The following is a 23971-nucleotide window of genomic DNA, read 5'->3' as shown; positions in this document are numbered from 1 at the left end:
ACACACAGAGTGACTGAGTTCACACATACACAGAGTGACTGAGTTCACACAGTGAGTGACTGAGTTCACACACACACACAGTGACTGAGTTCACACACACACAGAGTGACTGAGTTCACACACACACAGAGTGACTGAGTTCACACACACACAGAGTGACTGAGTTCACACACACAGAGTGACTGAGTTCACACACACAGAGTGACTGAGTTCACACACACGCAGAGTGACTGAGTTCACACACACAACAGAGTGACTGAGTTCACACACACAGAGTGACTGAGTTCACACACACACAGAGTGACTGAGTTCACACACACACAGAGTGACTGAGTTCACACACACAGAGTGACTGAGTTCACACACACACACAGAGTGACTGAGTTCACACACACACAGAGTGACTGAGTTCACACACACACACAGTGACTGAGTTCACACACACACACAGTGACTGAGTTCACACACACACAGAGTGACTGAGTTCACACACACACAGTGACTGAGTTCACACACCACAGAGTGACTGAGTTCACACACACACAGAGTGACTGAGTTCACACACACAGTGACTGAGTTCACACACACACACACAGAGTGACTGAGTTCACACACACACACAGAGTGACTGAGTTCACACAACACAGAGTGACTGAGTTCTTACACACACACAGAGTGACTGAGTTCTCACACACACACAGTGACTGAGTTCACACACACACACAGTGACTGAGTTCACACACACACACAGAGTGACTGAGTTCACACACAGAGTGACTGAGTTCACACACACACACAGTGACTGAGTTCACACACACAGAGTGACTGAGTTCACACACACACACCAGAGTGACTGAGTTCACACCACACACAGAGTGACTGAGTTCACACACAGAGTGACTGAGTTCTCACACACACACAGAGTGACTGAGTTCTCACACACACACAGAGTGACTGAGTTCACACACACACACAGAGTGACTGAGTTCACACACAGAGTGACTGAGTTCTCACACACACACAGTGACTGAGTTCACACACACACACAGTGACTGAGTTCACACACACACACAGAGTGACTGAGTTCACACACACACAGTGACTGAGTTCACCCACACACAGAGTGACTGAGTTCACACACAGAGTGACTGAGTTCTCACACACACACAGAGTGACTGAGTTCTCACACACACACACAGTGACTGAGTTCACACACACACACAGTGACTGAGTTCACACACACAGAGTGACTGAGTTCACACACACACAGTGACTGAGTTCACACACACAGAGTGACTGAGTTCACACACACAGATGACTGAGTTCACACACACAGAGTGACTGAGTTCACACACACACAGAGTGACTGAGTTCACACACACAGAGTGACTGAGTTCACACCACACACAGTGACTGAGTTCACACACACACAGAGTGAGTGTTCCACACACACAGTGACTGAGTTCACACACAGAGTGACTGAGTTCACACACACACACAGACGTGACTGAGTTCACCCACACACACACAGTGACTGAGGTTCACCACACACACAGTGACTGAGTTCACACACCACACAGAGTGACTGAGTTCACACACACACAGAGTGACTGAGTTCACAACACACACAGAGTGACTGAGTCACACACAGCGTGACTGAGTTCACACACCACACAGAGTGACTGAGTTCACACACAGAGTGACTGAGTTCACACACACACACAGAGTGACTGAGTTCACCAACACACAGAGTGACTGAGTTCACCACACCACCAACAGAGGACTGAGTTCACACACACACACAGTGACTGAGTTCACACACACACACAGTGACTGAGTTCACACACACACAGAGTGACTGAGTTCACACACAACAGACCCTGTGACTGAGTTCACACACACAGAGTGACTGAGTTCACACACAAGAGTGACTGAGTTCACACACACGCAGAGTGACTGCGTTCACACACAACCAGATGTGACTGAGTTCACACACACACAGAGTGACTGAGTTCACACACACACAGAGTGACTGAGTTCACACACACAGAGTGACTGAGTTCACACACACACAGAGTGACTGAGTTCACACACACACACAGAGTGACTGAGTTCACACACACACACAGTGACTGAGTTCACACACACACACACAGTGACTGAGTTCACACACACACAGAGTGACTGAGTTCACACACACACAGTGACTGAGTTCACACACACACAGAGTGACTGAGTTCACACACACACACAGAGTGACTGAGTTCACACACACAGAGTGACTGAGTTCACACACACACACAGAGTGACTGAGTTCACACACCACACAGAGTGACTGAGTTCACACACAGAGTGACTGAGTTTCTTACACACACACGAGTGACTGATTCTCACACACACACAGTGACTGAGTTCACACACACACAGTGACTGAGTTCACACACACACAGAGTGACTGAGTTCACACACAGAGTGACTGAGTTCACACACACAGGTGACTGATTCACACACACAGAGTGACTGAGTTCACACACACACACAGAGTGACTGAGTTCACACACACACAAGTGACTGAGTTCCACACAGAGTGACTGAGTTCTCACACACACAGAGTGACTGAGTTCTCTCACACACACAGAGTGACTGAGTTCACACACACACACAGAGTGACTGAGTTCACACACAGAGTGACTGAGTTCTCACACACACACACAGTGACTGAGTTCACACACACACACAGTGACTGAGTTCACACACACACACAGAGTGACTGAGTTCACACACACAAAGTGACTGAGTTCACACACACACACAGAGTGACTGAGTTCACACACAGAGTGACTGAGTTCTCACACACACAGAGTGACTGAGTTCTCACACACACACACAGTGACTGAGTTCACACACACACAGTGACTGAGTTCACACACACAGAGTGACTGAGTTCACACACACACAGTGACTGAGTTCACACACACAGAGTGACTGAGTTCACACACACAGAGTGACTGAGTTCACACACACAGAGTGACTGAGTTCACACACACACACAGAGTGACTGAGTTCACACACACAGAGTGACTGAGTTCACACACACACACAGTGACTGAGTTCACACACACACAGAGTGAGTGTTCACACACACACAGTGACTGAGTTCACACACAGAGTGACTGAGTTCACACACACACACAGATGTGACCTGAGTTCAACACACACACACACAGTGACTGAGTTCACACACACACAGTGACTGAGTTCACACACACACAGAGTGACTGAGTTCACACACACACAGAGTGACTGAGTTCACACACACACAGAGTGACTGAGTTCACACACAGAGTGACTGAGTTCACACACACACAGAGTGACTGAGTTCACACACAGAGTGACTGAGTTCACACACACACAGAGTGACTGAGTTCACACACACACAGAGTGACTGAGTTCACACACACACACAGAGTGACTGAGTTCACAACAACACACACAGGATGAGTTCACACACACACAAGTGACTGAGTTCACACACACCACAGAAGTGACTGAGTTCACACACACACACAGAGTGACTGAGTTCACACACACACACAGAGTGACTGAGTTCACACACACACAGTGACTGAGTTCACACACACACAGAGTGACTGAGTTCACACACACACAGAGTGACTGAGTTCACACACACACACAGAGTGACTGAGTTCACACACACACAGAGTGACTGAGTTCACACACACACACAGAGTGACTGAGTTCACACACACACACAGAGTGACTGAGTTCACACACACACACACAGTGACTGAGTTCACACACACACAGTGACTGAGTTCACACACACACAGAGTGACTGAGTTCACACACACACAGAGTGACTGAGTTCACACACACACAGTGACTGAGTTCACACACACACACAGTGACTGAGTTCACACACACACACACAGTGACTGAGTTCACAAACACACACAGAGTGACTGAGTTCACAAACACACACAGAGTGACTGAGTTCACATACACACAGAGTGAGTGAGTTCACACACACACACAGTGACTGAGTTCACACACACACAGAGTGACTGAGTTCACACACACACAGAGTGACTGAGTTCACACACACACAGAGTGACTGAGTTCACACACACACACAGAGTGACTGAGTTCACACACACACACAGTGACTGAGTTCACACACACAGAGTGACTGAGTTCACACACACACACAGAGTGACTGAGTTCACACACACACAGAGTGACTGAGTTCACACACACACACAGTGACTGAGTTCACACACACACACACAGAGTGACTGAGTTCACACACACACACAGAGTGACTGAGTTCACACACACACAGAGTGACTGAGTTCACACACACACAGAGTGACTGAGTTCACACACACACACAGTGAGTGTTCACACACACACAGAGTTCACACACACACAGAGTTCACACACACAGTGAGTGTTCACACACACACAGAGTTCACACACACACAGAGTTCACACACACAGTGAGTGTTCACACACACACACAGTGAGTGTTCACACACACAGTGAGTTCACACACACACAGAGTTCACACACACAGTGAGTGTTCACACACACACAGTGAGTGTTCACACACACAGTGAGTGTTCACACACACACAGAGTGAGTGTTCACACACACACAGAGTGAGTGTTCACACACACACACAGTGAGTGTTCACACACACAGTGAGTGTTCACACACACACACAGACTGAGTGTTCACAGAGTGACCACACACAGAGCGAGCGAGCGAGTGAGTTCACACACACACAGAGTGTACACACACACACAGTGAGTGTTCATTCACACACACACAGAGTTCACACACACACAGTGAGTGTTCACACACACAGAGCGACTGAGTTCACACACACAGTGAGTGAGTGTTCACACACAGAGTGACTGAGTTCACACACACAGTGAGTGAGTGTTCACACACACAGTGAGTGAGTGTTCACACACACAGAGTGTACACACACACACACACAGAGTGAGTGTTCACACACACAGAGTGTACACACACACACACACACAGTGAGTGTTCACACACACAGAGTGTTCACACACACAGCGAGTGAGTGTTCACACACACAGAGTGAGTGACTACACACACAGAGCGAGCGAGCGAGCGAGTGAGTGTCCATCACAAACCTTCATCAGACTCTCTCGCCCGGGCGTTCCTCCTCCTCCTCCTGTCCACCACCTCCTCCTCCTCCTCACCCCCTCCTCCTCCTCCATCTCCCCTCGCCGCCGCCTCCTCGTCCCCCTCTTCGTCGTCGTCCTCTTCGTCGCCCTCTTCGCTCGCCTCATCCTCATGCTCTTCGTAGTACCGATCAATGGCCGACCACGGAGTTTCCTGAGGCGATCTGTGAGGAGGCTGAGGCGGCTGATGAGGGAGGACAGGAGGCGTCGCTTGTTGTTGAGAAGCAGCGGCTGGTGCTGCTTGTTGTTGTTGTTGATGAGGAGGAGGCTGCAGTTGTTGCTGCGGTTGTTGTTGTTGCAGCGATATCGGTGATGTTTGTAACGTAGCCGCCATTGCTGCTGCCTCTGTCTCTCTCCCTCCTCTTCCGGCAAGGAACCGGAAGTTAAAGGGGATGTGGGGGGGGGGGTTTCCGGTATAGGGGGTCATGCCCATATAAGGATATTGGACTTCCGGTTAAGTTAGTTCAAACGAGGGCAACTTCCGGCAGGAGGTAAGTTCAATTGATGGCGGCCGCCATTGCTGCCTCTCTCTCCTCTTCCGGCAAGGAACCGGAAGTTGAGGGTGGGGGTGTTTCCGGTATGGGGGTTATGCCCATATAAGGACAGTTTAGTAACTCATCCGGTTAGGTCAACTTCCGGTACAGGTAAGTTCAATTGATGGCGGCTGCCATTGCTGCCTCTCTCTCCCTCCTCTTCCGGCAAGGAACCGGAAGTTGAGGGTGGGGCGGGGCGATGTAGGGGGGGGGTGTTTCCGGTATAGAGGGTCATGCCCATATAAGGATATTGGACTTCCGGTTAAGTTAGTTCAAACGAGGGCAACTTCCGGTGCAGGTAAGTTCAATTGATGGCGGCCGCCATTGCCGCCCCCCCACTTCCGGCGACTTAGAGGCGGGGGGGGGGGTATGCCCATATTAGGAAATATAAACACATTTTATTCCAATAATTGGTTTTTTACCCTTCTATCTGGCAACAAAACTGACACCTTTTTACAAGGAGTCATGTTTGCATAGACCACAATACCTGCAGTCGTAATACAAACAAAAGAACACAACTCTGATAATGATATGCACTGTCCCTGAAGTTGATTGGTCCACACCCGAGACAGCTTTCCTTAGAGCCCAGTCTCACATGGTCCTTGAAGTTGATTGGTCCACACCCGAGACAGCTTTCCTTAGAGCCTAGTCTCACATGGTCCTTGAAGTTGATTGGTCCACACCCGAGACAGCTTTCCTTAGAGCCTAGTCTCACATGGTCCTTGAAGTTGATTGGTCCACACCCGAGACAGCTTTCCTTAGAGCCTAGTCTCACATGGTCCTTGAAGTTGATTGGTCCACACCCGAGACAGCTTTCCTTAGAGCCTAGTCTCACATGGTCCTTGAAGTTGATTGGTCCACACTCGAGACAGCTTTCCTTAGAGCCTAGTCTCACATGGTCCTTGTAGTTGATTGGTCCACACCCGAGACAGCTTTCCTTAGAGCCCAGTCTCACATGGTCCTTGAAGTTGATTGGTCCACACCCGAGACAGCTTTCCTTAGAGCCTAGTCTCACATGGTCCTTGAAGTTGATTGGTCCACACTCCGAGACAGCTTTCCTTAGAGCCCAGTCTCACATGGTCCTTGAAGTTGATTGGTCCACACCCAGAGAGACAGCTTTCCTTAGAGCCTAGTCTCACATGGTCCTTGAAGTTGATTGGTCCACACCCGAGACAGCTTTCCTTAGAGCCTAGTCTCACATGGTCCTTGAAGTTGATTGGTCCACACCCGAGACAGCTTTCCTTAGAGCCTAGTCTCACATGGTCCTTGAAGTTGATTGGTCCACACCCGAGACAGCTTTCCTTAGAGCCTAGTCTCACATGGTCCTTGAAGTTGATTGGTCCACACCCGAGACAGCTTTCCTTAGAGCCTAGTCTCACATGGTCCTTGAAGTTGATTGGTCCACACCCGAGACAGCTTTCCTTAGAGCCTAGTCTCACATGGTCCTTGAAGTTGATTGGTCCACACCCGAGACAGCTTTCCTTAGAGCCTAGTCTCACATGGTCCTTGAAGTTGATTGGTCCACACCCGAGACAGCTTTCCTTAGAGCCTAGTCTCACATGGTCCTTGAAGTTGATTGGTCCACACCCGAGACAGCTTTCCTTAGAGCCTAGTCTCACATGGTCCTTGAAGTTGATTGGTCCACACCCGAGACAGCTTTCCTTAGAGCCTAGTCTCACATGGTCCTTGAAGTTGATTGGTCCACACCCGAGACAGCTTTCCTTAGAGCCTAGTCTCACATGGTCCTTGAAGTTGATTGGTCCACACCCGAGACAGCTTTCCTTAGAGCCCAGTCTCACATGGTCCTTGAAGTTGATTGGTCCACACCCGAGACAGCTTTCCTTAGAGCCCAGTCTCACATGGTCCTTGAAGTTGATTGGTCCACACCCGAGACAGCTTTCCTTAGAGCCTAGTCACACATGGTCCTTGAAGTTGATTGGTCCACACCCGAGACAGCTTTCCTTAGAGCCCTAGTCTCACATGGTCCTTGAAGTTGATTGGTCCACACCCGAGACAGCTTTCCTTAAGCCCTAGTCTCACATGGTCCTTGAAGTTGATTGGTCCACACCCGAGACAGCTTTCGTTAGAGCCCAGTCACACATGGTCCTTGAAGTTGATTGGTCCACACCCGAGACAGCTTTTCTTAGAGCCCAGTCTCACATGGTCCTTGAAGTTGATTGGTCCACACCCGAGACAGCTTTCCTTAGAGCCTAGTCTCACATGGTCCTTGAAGTTGATTGGTCCACACCCGAGACAGCTTTCCTTAGAGCCCAGTCTCACATGGTCCTTGAAGTTGATTGGTCCACACCCGAGACAGCTTTCCTTAGAGCCCAGTCTCACATGGTCCTTGAAGTTGATTGGTCCACACCCGAGACAGCTTTCCTTAGAGCCCAGTCTCACATGGTCCTTGAAGTTGATTGGTCCACACCCGAGACAGCTTTCCTTAGAGCCCTAGTCTACACATGGTCCTTGAAGTTGATTGGTCCACACCCGAGACAGCTTTCCTTAGAGCCCTAGTCTCACATGGTCCTTGAAGTTGATTGGTCCACACCCGAGACAGCTTTCCTTAGAGCCCAGTCTCACATGGTCCTTGAAGTTGATTGGTCCACACCCGAGACAGCTTTCCTTAGAGCCCAGTCTCACATGGTCCTTGAAGTTGATTGGTCCACACCCGAGACAGCTTTCCTTAGAGCCTAGTCTCACATGGTCCTTGAAGTTGATTGGTCCACACCCGAGACAGCTTTCCTTAGAGCCCAGTCTCACATGGTCCTTGAAGTTGATTGGTCCACACCCGAGACAGCTTTCCTTAGAGCCTAGTCTCACATGGTCCTTGAAGTTGATTGGTCCACACCCGAGACAGCTTTCCTTAGAGCCTAGTCTCACATGGTCCTTGAAGTTGATTGGTCCACACCCGAGACAGCTTTCCTTAGAGCCTAGTCTCACATGGTCCTTGAAGTTGATTGGTCCACACCCGAGACAGCTTTCCTTAGAGCCTAGTCTCACATGGTCCTTGAAGTTGATTGGTCCACACCCGAGACAGCTTTCCTTAGAGCCTAGTCTCACATGGTCCTTGAAGTTGATTGGTCCACACCCGAGACAGCTTTCCTTAGAGCCCAGTCTCACATGGTCCTTGAAGTTGATTGGTCCACACCCGAGACAGCTTTCCTTAGAGCCCAGTCTCACATGGTCCTTGAAGTTGATTGGTCCACACCCGAGACAGCTTTCCTTAGAGCCTAGTCTCACATGGGTTGGACCAGATGACGCCAAAAGGCGTAAAAAGGTGTCAGTTTTGTTGCCAGATAGAAGGGTAAAAAACCAATTATCATATTTTTATTGGCAAATGAGGTTCCCATAGTGTAAAATTTCTTCCGGTTCAGTTTCGCACAAGGAATTGGGGGGGATTGACTTTGGTTCTCTGTACCGGGCAACTCCGCTAGGGGGCGACCCTAATCCATAGACTCAGCACTGTCATAGACTCAGCACTGTCAACCATAGACTCAGCACTGTCACCCATAGACTCAGCACTGTCACCCATAGACTCAGCACTGTCATAGACTCAGCACTGTCATAGACTCAGCACTGTCACCCATAGACTCAGCACTGTCATAGACTCAGCACTGTCACCCATAGACTCAGCACTGTCATAGACTCAGCACTGTCACCCATAGACTCAGCACTGTCATAGACTCAGCACCCATAGACTCACTCACTCACCCACACACTCACTCAGCCACTCATCCACTCACTCACTCACCCCCCACTCACCCACTCACTCACCACTCACTCACTCACCCACTCACTCACCCACTCACCACCCACTCATTCACCCACCCACTCACTCACCCACTCACTCACCCACCACCTCACTCACCACCTCACTAACCACCTCACTCACCCACACACTCACTCAGCCACTCATCCACTCACTCACTCACTCACCCCCCAACCACTCACCCACTCACCCACCCACTCACCCACTCACTCACTCACCCACTCACTACCCACTCATTCACCCACCCACTCACTCACCCACCCACCCACTCACTCACTCACCCACCCACCCACTCACTCACCCACCCACCCACTCACCCACCCACTCACTCACCCACCCACCCACTCACCCACCCACCCACTAACCCCCCACCCACCCACCCACTCACCCCCCACCCACCCACTCACCCACCCACTCACCCACCCACCCCCTCACCCACCCACCCACTCACCCCACCCACCCACTCACCCACCCACTCACACACCCACCCACTCACTTACACACTCACCCCCCACCCACCCACCCACTCACCCACTCACTCACCCACTCACTCACCCACCCACTCACCCACCCACTCACCCACTCACTCACCCACTCACCCACCCACTCACTCACCCACTCACCCACCCACTCACTCACTCACTCACCCACTCACTCACCCACTCACCCACCCACCCACCCACTCACTCACCCACCCACTCACTCACCCACTCACCCACTCACCCACTCACCCACCCACTCACTCACCCACTCACTTACCCACCCACCCACTCACTCACCCACCCACTCACTCACCCACTCACCCACCCACTCACTCACCCACTCACCCACTCACTCACCCACCCACCCACTCACCCACCCACCCACCCACTCACCCCCCCCCCACCCACTCACTCACTCACCCACCCACGCACTCACCCACCCACTCACACACCCACCCACCCACTCACCCACCCACTCACCCACCCACTCACCCACTCACTCACCCACTCACCCACCCACTCACTCACTCACCCACTCACCCACCCACTCACTCACTCACCCACTCACCCACCCACCCACTCACTCACCCACTCACCCACCCACCCACTCACCCACCCACTCACTCACCCACCCACCCACTCACCCACCCACCCACTAACCCCCCACCCACCCACCCACTCACCCCCCACCCACCCACTCACCCACCCACTCACCCACCCACCCACTCACCCACCCACCCACTCACCCACCCACTCACACACCCACCCACCCACTCACTCACACACTCACCCCCCACCCACCCACCCACTCACCCACTCACTCACCCACTCACTCACCCACCCACTCACCCACCCACTCACCCACTCACTCACCCACTCACCCACCCACTCACTCACCCACTCACCCACCCACTCACTCACTCACTCACCCACTCACTCACCCACTCACCCAACCACCCACCCACTCACTCACCCACCCACTCACTCACCCACTCACCCACTCACCCACCCACTCACTCACCCACTCACTTACCCACCCACCCACTCACTCACCCACCCACTCACTCACCCACTCACCCACCCACTCACTCACCCACTCACCCACTCACTCACCCACCCACCCACTCACCACCCACCCACCCACTCACCACCCCCCCCCACCCACTCACTCACTCACCCACCCACGCACTCACCCACCCACTCACACACCCACCCACCCACTCACTCACCCACTCACCCACCCACTCACTCACCCACTCACCCCCCACCCACCCACCCACTCACCCACTCACTCACCCACCCACTCACCCACCCACTCACCCACTCACTCACCCCACTCACCCACCCACTCACTCACCCACTCACCCACCCACTCACTCACTCACCCACTCACTCACCCACTCACCCACCCACCCACCCACTCACTCACCCACCCACTCACTCACCCACTCACCCACTCACCCACCCACTCACTCACCCACTCACTCACCCACCCACCCACCCACTCACTCACCCACCCACCCACTCACTCACCCACTCACCCACCCACTCACTCACCCACTCACCCACTCACCCACTCACTCACCCACCCACCCACTCACCCACCCACCCACCCACTCACCCCCCACTCACTCACTCACCCACCCACTCACACACCCACCCACTCACTCACCCACTCACCCACCCACTCACTCACCCATCCACCCACCCACTCACCCCCCACCCACCCACCTCACCCACCCATTCACCCACTCACCCCCCACCCACCCACTCACCCACTCACCCACCCACTCACCCCCCACCCACTCACCCACCCACTCACCCACCCACCCACCCACTCACCCACCCACTCACCCACCCACCCACCCACTCACCCACCCACCCACCCACTCACCCACCCACCCACTCACCCACCCACCCACTCACTCACCCACCCACCCACCCACTCACCCACCCACTCACCCACCCACCCACCCACTCACCCACCCACCCACCCCACTCACCCACCCACCCACTCACCCACCCACTCACCCACCCACCCACTCACCCACTCACCCACCCACTCACCCACCCACCCACTCACCCACCCACCCACCCACTCACCCACCCACCCACCCACTCACCCACCCACTCACCCACCCCACCCACCCACTCACCCACCCACTCACCCACCCACCCACTCACCCACTCACCCACCCACCCACTCACCCACCCACTCACCCACCCACCCACCCACTCACCCACCCACCCACTCACCCACCCACTCACCCACCCACCCACCCACTCACCCACTCACCCACCCACCCACTCACCAATTCTCAGAGACACTCATTCTGGTCTCAGACTCGCACCGACACGCGCGCGCGATCTCCGAGTGGAGCCGGTTTAGTACAAGGGTTCGATTTATTGCTGAGACACGGAGATCAACATCGACGCGGAGACAACGCAGAGAGACACGCGGAGACACGCGGAGAGACACGGGGGGACGCGGAGACACGCGGAGAGACACGCGGAGACACGCGGAGAGACACGGGGGGACGTGGAGACAACGCAGAGAGACACGCGGAGACACGCGGAGAGACACGCGGAGACACGGAGAGACGCGGAGACACGGAGAGACACGCGGAGACACGGAGACACAGGCGGAGACACAGAGACTCGGAGAGACACGGGGGGAGACACGCGGAGACACGGGGAGACACGCGGAGACGCGGAGAGACACATACACACAGACAGAGACAGACAGACACACAGACAGACAGACACAGACAGACATGCAGAGACACACACACATAGACACAGATAGACACACACACAGAGACACACACACAGACAGAGACACACAGACACACAGAGACACACACACAGAGACACACACACAGACACACAGACACACACACAGACACACACACACAGACACACACACACAGACACACACACAGACACACACACACAGACACACACACACAGACACAGACACACAGAGACACACACACGCAGAGACACACACACATGCAGAGAGACACACACACACACAGAGACACACACACAGAGACACACACACAGAGAGAGACACACACACACAGAGACACACACACACAGAGACACACACACACAGAGACACACACACCGACACACACACACACAGACACACACACACAGAGACACACACACAGACACACACACACACAGAGACACAGACACACAGAGACACACACACAGACAGAAACACAGACACACAGAGACACACACACACACAGAGACACACACAGACACACACACACAGAGACACACACACACACACAGAGACACAGACACACAGAGACACACAGACACACACAGACACACACACACAGAGACACACACACACACACACAGAGACACAGACACACAGAGACACACACACACACAGAAACACAGACACACAGAGACACACACACAGACACACACAGGGACACAGACACACACAGAGACACACACACACAGAAACACAGACACACAGAGACACACACACACAGAAACACAGACACACAGAGACACACACACACACAGATACACACACAGAGACACAGACACACAGACACACACAGAAACACAGACACACACAGAGACACACAGATAGACGACTTTGCGAGCTTGCGAGCGGCCACAGAAAACCCAACAACAACAATAAAATAGACACAAAGATCACGAGTTGGTGGTGCTGGTGGTTGTGGTGGTGGTTGTGGTGGTGGTGGTGGTTGTGTTTGGGGGTGGTGGGTGGGGGTCGGAGCGGTGGTGCAGCGATTAGCGCGCTCCGAACCTGGCGACCCGGGTTCGATTCCCGCTAGCGTCTTCTGAACCGGGTACCTGGGGAGCCTTCCCCTAGGTCGACTCAGCCTCAAATGAGTTCACTGGTGTAGCGGCACGGGTGTGTGTGGTGAACAGCCCTGCTAGAGGCTACCTGGGGGACCTTTGTCTGTGTCTGTGTGTGTAGGTGCTGCTACACGCTACTGACTACAGCACTTGCCCCTACAACTTGCTAGAGACTACCTGGGGGAGCTTTGTCTGTGTGTGTGTAGGTGCTGCTACTCGTTACTACTGACAGCACTTGCCCCTACAGCCCTTCTCGAGGCTACCTGGGGGACCTTTGTCTGTGTCTCTGTGTGTAGGTGCTGCTACTCGCTACTGACTAGAGCACTTGCCCCTACAGCCTGCTAGAGGCTACCTGGGGGAGCTTTGTCTGTGTCTCTGTGTGTGTAGGTGCTGCTACTCGCTACTGACTACAGCACTTGCCCCTACAGCCCTTCTAGAGGCTACCTGGGGGAGCTTTGTCTGTGTGTGTGTAGGTGCTGCTACTCGCTACTGACTAGAGCACTTGCCCCTACAGCTTGCTAGAGGCTACCTGGGGGAGCTTTGTCTGTGTGTAGGTGCTGCTACTCGCTACTGACTAGAGCACTTGCCCCTACAGCCCTGCTAGAGGCTACCTGGGGGAGCTTTGCGTGTGTGTGTGTAGGTGCTGCTACTCGCTACTGACTACAGCACTTGCCCCTACAGCCCTTCTAGAGGCTACCTGGGGGAGCTTTGTCTGTGTGTGTGTAGGTGCTGCTACTCGCTACTGACTAGAGCACTTGCCCCTACAGCTTGCTAGAGGCTACCTGGGGGAGCTTTGTCTGTGTGTAGGTGCTGCTACTCGCTACTGACTAGAGCACTTGCCCCTACAGCCCTGCTAGAGGCTACCTGGGGGAGCTTTGCGTGTGTGTGTGTAGGTGCTGCTACTCGCTACTGACTAAAGCACTTGCCCCTACAGCCCTTCCAGAGGCTACCTGGGGGAGCTTTGTCTGTGTGTAGGTGCTGCTACTCGCTACTGACTAGAGCACTTGCCCCTACAGCTTGCTAGAGGCTACCTGGGGGAGCTTTGCGTGTGTGTGTGTAGGTGCTGCTACTCGCTACTGACTAAAGCACTTGCCCCTACAGCCCTTCCAGAGGCTACCTGGGGGATCTTTGTCTGTGTGTAGGTGCTGCTACTCGCTACTGACTAGAGCACTTGCCCCTCCAGCCTGCTAGAGGCTACCTGGGGGAGCTTTGTCTGCGTGTGTAGGTGCTGCTACTCGCTACTGAATAAAGCACTTGCCCCTCCAGCCTGCTAGAGGCTACCTGGGGGAGCTTTGTCTGTGTCTGTGTGTGTGTAGGTGCTGCTACTCGCCACTAGCAGCACTTGCCCCTCCAGCCTGCTAGAGGCTACCTGGGGGAGCTTTGTCTGTGTCTGTGTGTGTGTAGGTGCTGCTACTCGCTACTAACAGCACTTGCCCCTACATGCTGCTAGAGGCTACCTGGGGCACCTTTGTCTGTGTCCCTTGACCCCCCACACGCCCCTCCCCAACCAAGGCGTGCGCGACGTTTCGCGACCACCGCCACCGCCGTGAACACGAGGCGCCTCCGTGTGTACCGACGGTCCGGGCGAGGCCCTGAATCAGCACCACGTGGCGACCTCCGTCCATTCATCCGCCATCGGTTACCCGACCACGTGGTGCCAAGACCACGTGGCCACGTGGTCTGTGGGTCTCTGTGTGAGTGAGTCTATGGGTCTCTGTGTGTGTGTGGGTCTCTGTGTGAGTCTGTGGGTCTCTGTGTGAGTCTGTGGGTCTCTGTGTGAGTCTGTGGGTCTCTGTGTGAGTCTGTGGGTCTCTGTGTGAGTGAGTCTATGGGTCTCTGTGTGTGTGTGGGTCTCTGTGTGAGTGAGTCTGTGGGTCTCTGTGTGGTGAGTCTGTGGGTCTCTGTGTGAGTGAGTCTATGGGTCTCTATGTGAGTCTATGGGTCACTGTGTGAGTGAGTCTATGGGTCTCTGTGTGAGTGAGTCTGTGGGTCTCTGTGTGAGTCTGTGGGTCTCTGTGTGAGTGAGTCTATGGGTCTCTGTGTGTGTGTGGGTCTCTGTGTGAGTCTGTGGGTCTCTGTGTGGTGAGTCTGTGGGTCTCTGTGTGAGTGAGTCTATGGGTCTCTGTGTGAGTCTGTGGGTCTCTGTGTGAGTGAGTCTATGGGTCTCTGTGTGAGTCTGTGGGTCTCTGTGTGAGTGAGTCTATGGGTCTCTATGTGAGTCTATGGGTCACTGTGTGAGTGAGTCTATGGGTCTCTGTGTGAGTGAGTCTATGGGTCTCTATGTGAGTCTATGGGTCACTGTGTGAGTGAGTCTATGGGTCTCTGTGTGAGTGAGTCTATGGGTCTCTATGTGAGTCTATGGGTCACTGTGTGAGTGAGTCTATGGGTCTCTGTGTGAGTGAGTCTGTGGGTCTCTGTGTGAGTCTGTGGGTCTCTGTGTGAGTGAGTCTATGGGTCTCTGTGTGTGTGTGGGTCTCTGTGTGAGTCTGTGGGTCTCTGTGTGGTGAGTCTGTGGGTCTCTGTGTGAGTGAGTCTGTGGGTCTCTGTGTGAGTGAGTCTATGGGTCTCTGTGTGAGTGAGTCTATGGGTCACTGTGTGAGTGAGTCTGTGGGTCACTGTGTGAGTGAGTCTATGGGTCTCTGTGTGAGTGAGTCTGTGGGTCACTGTGTGAGTGAGTCTATGGGTCACTGTGTGAGTGAGTCTGTGGGTCTCTGTGTGAGTCTATGGGTCTCTGTGTGAGTGAGTCTATGGGTCACTGTGTGAGTGAGTCTGTGGGTCTCTGTGTGAGTGATTCTATGGGTCTCTGTGTGAGTGAGTCTATGGGTCTCTGTGTGAGTGAGTCTGTGGGTCTCTGTGTGAGTGAGTCTATGGGTCTCTGTGTGAGTGAGTCTGTGGGTCTCTGTGTGAGTGAGTCTATGGGTCTCTGTGTGAGTGAGTCTATGGGTCACTGTGTGAGTGAGTCTGTGGGTCTCTGTGTGAGTGAGTCTATGGGTCTCTGTGTGAGTGAGTCTATGGGTCTCTGTGTGAGTGAGTCTGTGGGTCTCTGTGTGAGTGAGTCTGTGGGTCTCTGTGTGAGTCTGTGGGTCTCTGTGTGAGTGAGTCTATGGGTCTCTATGTGAGTCTATGGGTCACTGTGTGAGTGAGTCTATGGGTCTCTGTGTGAGTGAGTCTATGGGTCTCTATGTGAGTCTATGGGTCACTGTGTGAGTGAGTCTATGGGTCTCTGTGTGAGTGAGTCTATGGGTCTCTATGTGAGTCTATGGGTCACTGTGTGAGTGAGTCTATGGGTCTCTGTGTGAGTGAGTCTGTGGGTCTCTGTGTGAGTCTGTGGGTCTCTGTGTGAGTGAGTCTATGGGTCTCTATGTGAGTCTATGGGTCACTGTGTGAGTGAGTCTATGGGTCTCTGTGTGAGTGAGTCTATGGGTCTCTATGTGAGTCTATGGGTCACTGTGTGAGTGAGTCTATGGGTCTCTGTGTGAGTGAGTCTATGGGTCTCTATGTGAGTCTATGGGTCACTGTGTGAGTGAGTCTATGGGTCTCTGTGTGAGTGAGTCTGTGGGTCTCTGTGTGAGTCTGTGGGTCTCTGTGTGAGTGAGTCTATGGGTCTCTGTGTGTGTGTGGGTCTCTGTGTGAGTCTGTGGGTCTCTGTGTGGTGAGTCTGTGGGTCTCTGTGTGAGTGAGTCTGTGGGTCTCTGTGTGAGTCTGTGGATCTCTGTGTGAGTGAGTCTATGGGTCTCTGTGTGGTGAGTCTGTGGGTCTCTGTGTGGTGAGTCTATGGGTCTCTGTGTGAGTGAGTCTGTGGGTCTCTGTGTGAGTGAGTCTGTGGTTATCTGTGTTGTGAGACCCAAAGACTCACTCACACAGAGACCCATAAACTCACTCGCACAGAGACCCACAGACTCACTCACACAGAGACCCACAGACTCACACAGAGACCCACAGACTCACACAGAGACCCATAGACTCACTCACACAGAGACCCATAGACTCACTCGCACAGAGACCCATAGACTCACTCACACAGAGACCCATAGACTCACTCACACAGAGACCCATAGACTCACACAGAGACCCACAGACTCACTCACACAGAGACCCATAGACTCACTCGCACAGAGACCCATAGACTCACACACACAGAGACTCACTCACACAGAGACCCATAGACTCACTCACACAGAGGCCCATAGACTCACACAGAGACCCATAGGCTCACTCACACAGAGACCCTTAGACTCACACAGAGACCCACAGACTCACTCACACAGAGACCCACAGACTCACTCACACAGAGACCCATAGACTCACTCACACAGAGACCCATAGACTCACTCACACAGAGACCCATAGACTCACACAGAGACCCATAGACTCACTCACACAGAGACCCACAGACTCACTCACACAGAGACCCATAGACTCACTCGCACAGAGACCCATAGACTCACTCACACAGAGACCCATAGACTCACTCACACAGAGACCCACAGACTCACTCACACAGAGACCCATAGACTCACTCACACATAGACCCATAGACTCACTCACACAGTGACCCATAGACTCACATAGAGACCCATAGACTCACTCACACAGAGACCCACAGACTCACTCACACAGAGACCCACAGACTCACTCACACAGAGACCCATAGACTCACTCACATAGAGACCCACAGACTCACTCACACAGAGACCCATAGACTCACTCACACAGAGACCCACAGACTCACTCACACAGAGACCCACAGACTCGCTCACACAGAGACCCACAGACTCACTCACACAGAGACCCATAGACTCACTCACACAGAGACCCATAGACTCACTCACACAGAGACCCATAGACTCACTCACACAGAGACCCATAGACTCACTCACACAGAGACCCATAGACTCACTCACACAGAGACCCATAGACTCACTCACACAGAGACCCATAGGGTCACACAGACTGAGTTGTGATCAGATGGTGGTGACGCAATGGTTAATGGAATGCCATTATCAGTCCTGAGTTATTTTAACTACGTGTGTCTGTGTGTGTCTGTGTGTGTCTGTGTGTGTGTGACTGTGTGTGTGTCTGTGTGTGTCTGTGTCTGTGTGTGTCTGTGTGTGTGTGTCTGTGTGTGTGTCTGTGTGTGTCTGTGTGTGTGTGTCTGTGTGTGTGTGTCTGTGTGTGTCTGTGTGTGTGTCTGTGTGTGTCTGTGTGTCTGTGTGTGTGTCTGTGTGTGTCTGTGTGTGTCTGTGTGTGTCTGTGTGTGTGTGTGTCTGTGTGTGTCTGTGTGTGTGTGTGTCTGTGTGTGTCTGTGTGTGTGTGTCTGTGTGTGTGTGTCTGTGTGTGTGTGTCTGTGTGTGTGTCTGTGTGTGTGTCTGTGTGTGTGTGACTGTGTGTGTGTCTGTGTGTGTCTGTGTCTGTGTGTGTCTGTGTGTGTGTGTCTGTGTGTGTGTCTGTGTGTGTCTGTGTGTGTGTGTCTGTGTGTGTGTGTCTGTGTGTGTCTGTGTGTGTGTCTGTGTGTGTCTGTGTGTCTGTGTGTGTGTCTGTGTGTGTCTGTGTGTGTCTGTGTGTGTCTGTGTGTGTGTGTGTCTGTGTGTGTCTGTGTGTGTGTGTGTCTGTGTGTGTCTGTGTGTGTGTGTCTGTGTGTGTGTGTGTCTGTGTGTGTGTCTGTGTGTGTCTGTGTGTGTGTCTGTGTGTGTGTGTCTGTGTGTGTCTGTGTGTGTGTGTCTGTGTGTGTGTGTCTGTGTGTGTCTGTGTGTGTCTGTGTGTGTCTGTGTGTGTCTGTGTGTGTCTGTGTGTCATAACAACAGTCTGGATCACTGGACGGGTTCCGCAGGATTGGAAGGATGCCCTGGTGGTCCCCCTCTTTAAGAAGGGGGACCGCACAGACTGTGACAACTACAGGGGCATCTCACTCCTCAGTGTGCCGGGAAAGGTCCTGGCAAGGATTATTCAACATCGCCTTGCTAGGCACGCTGAGGAGAGGCTTGCGGAGCCCCAATGCGGTTTCAGGAAAGGGCGGTCCTGCACAGATGCCATATTTTCTGTCCGTCTGCTACAGCAGAGGTGTAGGGAATTCCAACAAGACCTACATCTCTGCTTTATTGACCTGGTCAAGGCCTATGATACCATCAGTAGGCCTGGGCTCTGGGTTGTTCTTCGTGCTTTCGGAGTCCCTGATCCTCTGCTCACGATCATTAAGGACTCTGGGCAAAGTCCCATCGGTGAGCTCCTCCGGCAGGCAAGGCTGCGTTGGCTGGGTCATGTAGCCCGCATGCCCAGCCACCGCATGCCTAAACAGCTTTTGTTCGGCCGGATCGAGGGGGCTAAACGGGCGCGGCACGGACTAGAGAAGAGATGGAGTGATGGGTGAGTGCGTGGGTGAGTGTGTGGGTGGGTGAGTGAGTGGGTGAGTGGGTGAGTGTGTGAGTGTGTGGGTGACACGGGCTAGAGAAGAGATGGAGTGATGTGGTACAGGAGGACGTGGAGCTGAGTGGACTTGCCGATGACTGGTACCAGCGGTGTCAAGATCGGCCTCAGTGGAGGAGGCTCGTGAAGGACGCTACTGGGCAGTTGGAGGCAGTCGCCCTCCAACAACAACGGAGGGCGGAGGAGCGACGCTCACAACAACGAGCGGAGCGCCGGGTGGCTAAAGCGCAGCAAGTTGGTACAGTAGGGGGCACAGGTGGTGCATCAGCCAGTCATCTTAGTCAGCCAGCCCATGGCACCTGCTGGGTCTGTCCCGTGACCTCCTCATGCACCTAGCCTGGCACAGTAGTACAACCCATGGCACCTGTAGGGTCTGTCCCGTGACCTCCTCCTGCACCTAGCCTGGCACAGTAGTACAACCCATGGCACCTGCAGGGTCTGTCCCGTGACCTCCTCCTCATGCACCTAGCCTGGCACAGCATTACAACCCATGGCACCTGCTGAGTCTGTCCCGTGACCTCCTCCTGCACCTAGCCTGGCACAGCAGTACAACCCATGGCACCTGCAGGGTCTGTCCCGTGACCTCCTCCTCATGCACCTAGCCTGGCACAGCATTACAACCCATGGCACCTGCAGGGTCTGTCCCGTGACCTCCTCCTGCACCTAGCCTGGCACAGCAGTGAGTGTCTGTGTAGTGTGTGGTGTGCGTGTGTGTCTGTAACAGCACTTGCCCCTGCAGCCCTGCTCGAGGCTACCTGGGGGACCTTTGTCTGTGTGTGATTATTGCTGTCGGAATCAAGATTCTTTGAGCGTTTTGCAGTTTGCAACTAAATAAGGAAGGCACTACTACAGCAAGCCCTAACACAGCATCATCATCATCATCAGCAACATCATCAGCAGCAGCAGCATCAGCAGCATCAGTAGCAATGTCATCACCATCATCATCAACATCATCAGCATCAGTAGCAATGTCACCACCATCATCATCATCATCAGCAACATTATCAGTAGCATTAGCACCGTCATCAGCAGCATCACCACCATCATCAGCAGTATCATCAGCATCATCACCATCATCATCAGCATCATCATCAGCATCATCATCATCAGCATCATCATCAGCATCATCATCACCATCATCATCACTATCATCATCACCACCATCATCATCATCACCATCACCACCATCATCAGCATCATCATCATCACCATCATCACCATCATCACCATCATCAGCATCATCATCACCATCATCATCAGTAGCAACAGCATCATCAGCAGCAGCATCATCACCACCATCACCACAATCACCATCATCACCATCACCACCACCATCATCATCAGTAGCATCAGCATCACCATCATCACCATCATCACCACCACCACCATCACCACCATCACCATCATCACCATCACCACCATCACCACCATCACCATCATCACCATCACCACCATCAGTAGCAACAGCATCAGTAGCAACAGCATCATCACCATCACCACCATCATCAGCATCAGTAGCATCATCATCATCACCATCATCACCATCATCAGCATCATCATCACCATCATCATCATCAGTAGCAACAGCATCATCACCACCATCATCATCATCATCACCATCATCATCATCACCATCATCCTCACCATCATCATCACCACCATCACCACCATCACCATCACCACCACCATCATCATCATCACCATCATCACCATCATCATCACCATCATCATCACCACCATCACCACCATCACCATCACCACCACCATCATCATCATCACCATCATCATCACCATCATCATCACCATCATCATCATCACCATCATCACCACCATCACCATCATCACCACCATCATCATCATCACCATCATCATCACCATCATCACCACCATCATCATCATCACCATCATCATCACCATCATCATCATCACCACCACCATCATCACCACCATCATCATCACCATCATCATCACCATCATCATCATCACCATCATCATCACCATCATCATCATCACCACCACCATCATCATCATCACCATCATCATCACCATCATCACCACCATCATCATCAGTAGCAACAGCATCATCATCAGCAGCAGCATCATCACAATCGTAACCAGCATCACATTACAACCCACCCACCCACCCAAACCGATCCGGGTATACGGGGATTGATCATATCTGGAGTATTGATCAGTGAATAGGGAATCGATCAGGGGATCTGAGGTTTGATCTGGGATATTGATCAGTGGAAAGTAGAATCTGAGATTTGATCTGTGATATTGATCAGTGAATAAGAGATTGATCTGGGGATCTGAGATTCCATCTGTAATATTGATCAGTGAAAAGTAGAATCTCAGATTTTATCTGGAATATTGATCAGTGAATAGGTAATCGATCAAGGGATCTGATATTCGATCTGGGATATTGATCAGTCAATGGTAGATCTGAGATTCGATCAGTAATATTGATCAGTGAAAAGTAAAATATGAGATTTGATCTGGACTATTGATCAGGCAATAGTAGATCTGATATTTGAGCTGGAGAATTGATCAGTGAACATGAGATTGATCAGGCGATCTGAGATTCTATCTGGAATATTGATCACTGAATAGGATATCGATCAGGTGATCTGCTATCCTATCCAGAATATTGATCACCAAATAGGATATTGATCAGGCCATCTGAGATTATATCCAGAATATTGATCACCAAATAGGATATCGATCAGGCGATCTGAGATTCTATCCGGAATATTGATCACCGAATAGGATATTGATCAGGCCATCTGAGATGCTATCCAGAATATTGATCACCAAATAGGATATCGATCAGGTGATCTGCTATCCTATCCAGAATATTGATCACCAAATAGGATATTGATCAGGCCATCTGAGATTATATCCAGAATATTGATCACCAAATAGGATATCGATCAGGCGATCTGAGATTCTATCCGGAATATTGATCACCGAATAGGATATTGATCAGGCCATCTGAGATGCTATCCAGAATATTGATCACCAAATAGGATATCGATCAGGCGATCTGAGATCCTATCCAGAATATTGATCACCAAAAAGATATTGTGTGTCAGGGGGAGTGAACAGCACTTGCCCCAACAGCCAATGTAGGCTACACGGGGGACCTTTGTCTGTGTGTGTGTCAGGGGCTGTGAACTGCACTTGCCCCAGCAGTCGATGTAGGCTACACGGGGGACCTTTGTCTGTGTCTGTGTGTGTGTTAGGGGCCAGTGAACAGCACTTGCCCCTACATCGCTGCAGAGGCTACTCGGGGCTTCTTTGTCTTTGTGTGATGTCCTCAGTTGATAAAAATCACGTCTTGAGAGATCTGAAAGTATTCTGTGGGACAGAGAGACACAGAGACACTCACTAAACCACTCACCCACTCACTCACCACTTACTCATCACTCACCCAGTCACTCACCCAGTCACTCACCCAGTCACTCACCACTCACTCACTCACTCACCCAGCCACTCACTAAACCACTCACTCACTCAGTCACTCACTCACTCAGTCACTCACTCACCCAGCCACTCACTAAACCACTCACTCACTCAGTCACTCACTCACTCAGTCACTCACTCACCACTCACTCACCCACTCACTAACACCACTCACTCAACCACTCACCCAGCACTCACCTC

At 52.4% G+C, this 23971-nt stretch overlaps 1 protein-coding gene across 4 annotated transcripts in view; it reads right to left on the bottom strand.

The window, feature by feature from the left end:
- LOC133362981 (uncharacterized) overlaps positions 1-23660 on the bottom strand; it is a 439193-nt gene extending 415533 nt beyond the window's left edge. The window contains exons 1-2 of one of the 4 annotated variants that reach the window (XM_061581962.1): positions 20803-23660; positions 18975-20734 (exon numbers count right to left, since the gene is read on the bottom strand). In XM_061581962.1, coding sequence (XP_061437946.1) covers positions 21164-22426 — 1263 coding nt within the window. In that variant the 5' untranslated portion in view covers positions 22427-23660 and the 3' untranslated portion in view covers positions 18975-20734; positions 20803-21163. Of the gene's footprint in view, positions 1-18974 lie in introns of those variants that run through there. The other 3 variants (XM_061581963.1, XM_061581965.1, XM_061581961.1) reach the window with 3 other exon arrangements.
- Positions 23661-23971: the final 311 nt, after the last annotated feature.

Source organism: Lethenteron reissneri, unplaced genomic scaffold (genome assembly GCF_015708825.2).
Source record: "Lethenteron reissneri isolate LAM-NWPU_2019-01 unplaced genomic scaffold, ASM1570882v1 scaffold_1639, whole genome shotgun sequence".
In the NCBI taxonomy this organism is placed as follows: Eukaryota; Metazoa; Chordata; class Hyperoartia; order Petromyzontiformes; family Petromyzontidae; genus Lethenteron; species Lethenteron reissneri.
This window is presented reverse-complemented; position numbering and strand designations above follow the sequence as displayed.